The sequence below is a fragment of the Quercus robur genome, chromosome 5 (genome assembly GCF_932294415.1).
Source record: "Quercus robur chromosome 5, dhQueRobu3.1, whole genome shotgun sequence".
NCBI classification, from domain to species: domain Eukaryota; kingdom Viridiplantae; phylum Streptophyta; class Magnoliopsida; order Fagales; family Fagaceae; genus Quercus; species Quercus robur.
Genome location: NC_065538.1, coordinates 77,802,743 through 77,808,320, shown reverse-complemented (window position 1 = coordinate 77,808,320; position 5,578 = coordinate 77,802,743). Strand labels below are relative to the sequence as shown.

Genomic DNA, 5,578 nt, shown 5'->3' with positions numbered 1-5,578 from the left:
TCTCGGTTTGGCAAGGTGTAGGGGTGTGATTAGAGATGATGCAGGGTGGCGGATTGTTGGATTTAGCAAGTGTATTGACATCACCAGTAGCTTTGTTGCAGAATTATGGGGGCTTAGGGAGGGACTTATCTTGTGTTGCAATCTTAATATTACTTCTCTTGAGATTGAGCTTGATGCCAAAGCTATTGTGGACATTTTAAACAAGCCATCCTATGTAGATAATATCATTTCTCCTATTTTGGATGATTGCAGGTTGTTGTCTTCCCGCATTTCTTAGATTCGTGTTAAGCATTGCTTCCGTCAGGCGAATAAGTGTGCGGATAGTCTTGCTAGGATGAGTTTTAGTTTAGATGGTGATTTTTCTTCTTTTCATGGTCCGCCTGTGATGTGTTTGAGGATGATCTCAATGGAGTGTATGTTAACAAGATGTGTCATGAACTTGATGTTCTTATTTAGTTGTTTTTAATGAATTGTCTTTCACCCAAAAAAATAAAATAAAATAAAAATTTCTCAAAAAGAAAAAAAAAAAAAAAATACTGGAGTTATCCATAACACCTCACTAATAAATGATAAAAGAAAATGAAAATGAGTATAGGCTCCTATTCCTCAAAATACTTGTCTTCTTGTGACAAATATCTAAGAGACCAGATGTATAAATAGAATTCCTCTTAAAAAAAAATAGTGCAAAGATTATAAAACATTCATTAAAGGTGTGTCTCAGAAATTTCTCAGTCACCATCAAATTTTTTTTATAAAAATGTTTATTATAATATGATGTGATAACAGGTCGATTTTAGAAGAGACCAGTTAAAATACCTCATCCTCCACCATGATGAGAATGGAATATTGAGGAAGTGCCATTCACCCCCATCCAAAATTAACCTACCATATGAAAAATACAATTGACACTCAACTTTGATATCGTACTGATGTCAGTTCTAATTAACAGGGAACTTATATTTACGATTGTTTACAGTTTTCAGTCCACAAACAAGGGCTATCTGAGAACCGGAATAGAAGTTCCACCACTTGCTAATACATACTGATTTTGAAAAGCATCTTGTCTAGTCAAACTATCGAGGATATATTTCAGTGAATGATGCTTCATTAACAGACCATCCTTTTGATTGGCTTGTATGCTGATCAGACTCAAGCTCCGTTATTGGCTTGTTTAGCTTTGCTCTGCTTCGATGCAAAAATGCCGATTGCTGAGGTAATGGTAGCGTAACAGAATAACTGTTAAGCAAGAGAGCTATTGTTGCCATTGTAGGTCGATGTGCAGGATTTTCTTGAACGCATAACAAGCCCATATGGATGCACCTAATAACTTCATTTCTTGAATAAGAATTTCTCAAAGAGGGATCCAACAATTCCAAGGGTGTTCCATTCCTCCATTGTTTCCAAGCCTGCAGAAACTCGTTAAAAACGTGTAGTTCATCAAGTTCATCTTTCTTCCTCACAACCAAAGAAAAATAATTTCATTGTAAAAGTGACATATTTAAAATATCTGATTCAAACTTACATAACTCAATAGGTCTTCAGCAAGTTCTGATTGATAGAAATGGGTATTCTTTTTGCCACTTATAATCTCTAGAACTAAGACTCTAAAGCTAAACACATCAGACTTCACAGAATATCGTCCATGCATAGCATACTCCGGAGACATATAACCACTACAATCAAGAACCATAAAGAAACAGCCTTAAGTAAAATAAAAGAAGGAATTTTTAGAAGGTCAATCATAGTATCACATCTGTAAATTTTGGAACATCTCAAGCTAATCAATCTCCTAAGATAATCCCTCTCACAGCTAGGGGTGTCCATCAGAACCCGGAAACCGACCCACCCGCCCAAACCGCCCGGGCCGACCCGAAAACCGGCCGACCCGACGCCGGTGACGGTCGGAGACGGGTCTCCGCCACCAAAAACCGTTTTAGGCGGTTCGGATGGCGGGTTTTCTTCCTCAAAACCCGATATACTCGATCCGACCGACGAAAGCGAAGAAAGAACGCCGGTTTTACCCAGATCCGTTCAGATTCGTCGATATTCCGGTGAGAAGTTTGGTAGTTTTTGGTTAGATTCGGTGAAGATCTTGGTTTTCTCTTTAGATCCGGTGAAGATCTTGGTTTTCTTGCTTAGATCCGGCGGGGAGATGAAGATTTTGCTCGATTTTTACTTAGATCCGGCTAGATGTGGTGCTTTTGCTCAGATCTGGGATTGATTTTTGCTTCGATTCTTGCTTGATGTGGTGCTTTTGCTCAAATCTGGGCTTGATATAGTGCTTTTTGCTTCAATTTTTGCTTAGATCTTGTGATTTTCTCTGAAATCTGGGCTTATGCGGTGGATTTAAGCTTCAAACCGGCGAAGATTCCGTGATTTATCTCAGTACCGAGGCCGACCGACCCGACCGTCGTTCACCGGAGACCGATCCGACTCGACCCGATGTCGTCGGCGGTCGGCAGCGGGTCGTTCAATCGGCCACCCGATGTAAGCGGGTCGGTTGCGGGTTGGGCATAAACCCGACCCGGACCGACCCGTGGACACCCCTACTCACAGCATTGCTATTTACACAAGGCAGAGCATGAACTGGTGGTGTTAAAGTATATCTATATTTCATTTCTGTCACTCTCACATGTTATAAGAATAAATAAATTTGTGATTAAGAACTTACAATGTTCCAACAATTCTATTTGTATTCGCTTGAGTTTGATCTACTACAAATATCCTTGCCATGCCAAAATCTGAAAATTTTGGGTTCATATCATCATCTAACAAAACATTGCTAGCTTTGACATCACGATGAATAATTCTAAGTCGAGAATCTTCATGAAGATAAAGAATCCCTCGGGCGATTCCTTCTATAATCTTGTAACGTTTTGACCAATCCAATTCTCCTTGCTTTGATGGCTCTATAATTTTGTCATAATTAAATACTCAAGTTAGGAATGAGATTCAAATGGACAAGGAAATATTCTGATTCAATTCAAAAAAAAAAAAAAATTTATTATCATCTTAGAATTTCAGCTCCTTGGCACTGATTCAATTTGTGAGAAGTTCAAGACAAGTGAATTTTGAAGGATATGTAAGTGATCGGTATCATGTACTCTGATACTAACCAGTAACCGTACATACCTTAGAGACACAAAACAAAGAAAGAAAATAATAATTGGATTTAAGTTCAGATGGGCCTAACCAAATAGAAAGTAATCAATGCTTTTGTTGGGAACATATTCATAGACGAGTATCTTCTCTTCTCCTCCCAAGCAAAATCCTAATAGTCTCACTAGATTTCTGTGTTGAAGCTTGGCTACCAATACAACCTCATTTTTAAATTCTACTGCGCCCTGTCCAGATCTTACCAATAATCTTTTCACAGCTATATGTTGTCCATTCGGAAGGGTACCCTGAAAATATATTTGAACCAAGATTAAACAATCTTTTGTGTGCATAAAACTCTCATTGACCGTCAGTATGAACTTAATTTTTACCATGTAAACAGCACCAAATCCTCCTTCACCTATCTTATTATCCTCTGAGAACTTGTTTGTGGCAGCTTCAACGATATCTAAGTCAAACTGCAAGGACTCTACATTTGTAATTTCGACTCCACCTAAAAAACAAAGCAGTAAATATAAAGATTTTTTTAAAATAAAAATTCCAATTGCGAATTGTTTATACCACAAAGACCAAAAAGCAAAGTGAATAAATAATAATCTTTTATTCTTCACCATTTTCGTCTGGTAAAGTATTATACTTCTTCCTTGCTCTCCGACAAAAGAAGCAACAGCCAATGAAGAGAAGAACCACAGAAACAGCAATTGGGATAACAATGGCAACAATTGTTAGCGACGACAATTTTTTTTCTCCTGCATACAACGATATGCATCATTTACTTTAGAAAGTAAGACAGTTCATCGTGATCCTTTAATATTAAAAATAACATTATATATAATTAGTAATAATAAACTAGAAAAATGATATGTCAGTGACAGCCCAGCCAATTAGTAATAGTTAAAGAATGAAGCAGGAAAAAGACCAATAAAAATTCTGTCCCAATTATATCTTCTTCTTTCCTGAACTCTGGTTATTTTATATTATAGCAACAAACCAGGAATTTAATCAATAAGATTCCTATTTTATCTGTTAATAACTCTTAGCATGAGGTGCATCAAAACCTCAATCTAGTATCATGGGTGTCATGCCAGGATTCCTCCTGTATTTACTCGGTGTGTAAGACAGTAAGACTAAACAAATTAATAATTCTGGACACCCAAGATAATTGTTTAAAATTTAAATAAATAAATAAACCATCTTCAATAGCAGAAGATCGAGACAGGACCATCTCTCAACTCAACTGCAAGATCCAATTAAGGCCTCATAGGGTCTGAAATTGTTAAGAATCGCAGATCTGGAAAACAAAATAAAATGTTCTTAATTATCGTACCTTGTGGAGCAAGCGGAGGAAGTATAGGCGAAGCAGATGTGATGTTGTAAAATGGGTACACTTCATATCTGATGTTACAACTTGGGAGCACAACTCTTGCACCTTGTTTTCCATTACAACACGTAGGAAGATCTCCTATGGCACTTCGAAAACACCTATAGCAATCAGACACAGTCAAGTCCGGCGTGCACTGCCCGAGACTATACAGCTTCTTTGAACTCGTAACCTCATCTTCCTCCGTCGCAAACTTCTTGTCCGAGTTAGAGTTCGACGCTTTCGTCGCCAAAGAGTTCATCGCGCTGGCCAACACATCGTTAAACCGATCACTCTCCGCCTCTGTGATATTCTGCGAACCGGGCAAGTCAAACCCAGGCACTTCGTTGATGGTAGCGAGGATGGATTGGTTTGAGTAACGCAAAAGGCACTCATCGTACCACATTATAGCGACTTTGTTTAGAGGACACCGCCGTAATAGCTCTTGTTTTGCAGTGGCAACGCAGTCTTGACAGACTGTGGTGTTGACGTCGCCACGACAGAGGAAGAGACCAGAGACCACGTCTTCGTCAGGAGTGTTCCCTCCAGCTGAGGCGTTGTGGAATCCACTGTTGTCTGTGGAGTTTGAGGTAAGAGAAGAGAGGATGAGGTTGAGGTTGGTTTGGTAGGTACTGTTGGCGGAGAACAACGTTGTGTTGACGCAGTAGTCAGCGCTGTAATCGGGTGCTGATTCTGTACTACTGGTGAGGCTAAGCAAGGTAATTAGCCAAAGACACAAAAGGAGTCTGGGAAATTTGGGGTGTGTTTGGATAGAATTTATTTTATTGAAATTGAAAATTGAAAATTGAAAATTGAAAATACTGTAGCGAAATAATTTTTAAATGTGTGAATAGTACTGTGGGATCCATTTTTAATGAAAAAATTGATAAAAAATGAAATTTGTGGGTCCATAAACAGTACATAGACCCACTGATAGACAGAAAAGTAAAAAAAAAAAGGGCCAAACAGTACTAAACAGTACTCTACTGTTGCACTTGTCCCCTGAAACGTGTGTAGAAAAAAAAAAAAAAAAAAAAAAAAAAAAAAAAAAAAAAAAGCATAACGCAAAACGCAAAAGTAAAACTCGGACGTGGATCCAAA

The 5,578-nt window shown here is 38.3% G+C and overlaps 1 protein-coding gene across 1 annotated transcript; it reads right to left on the bottom strand.

Moving 5' to 3' along the window:
• Positions 1–807: 807 nt before the first annotated feature.
• On the bottom strand, positions 808–5,240 carry LOC126728754 (cysteine-rich receptor-like protein kinase 10; the record flags this gene model as incomplete). The annotated part of the gene is made up of 7 exons (XM_050434539.1): positions 808–1,406; positions 1,523–1,673; positions 2,672–2,909; positions 3,194–3,404; positions 3,489–3,610; positions 3,729–3,866; positions 4,445–5,240. Coding segments are annotated over 7 exons (1,989 nt in total), but the record flags the coding sequence as incomplete, so codon positions are not given.
• Positions 5,241–5,578: the final 338 nt, after the last annotated feature.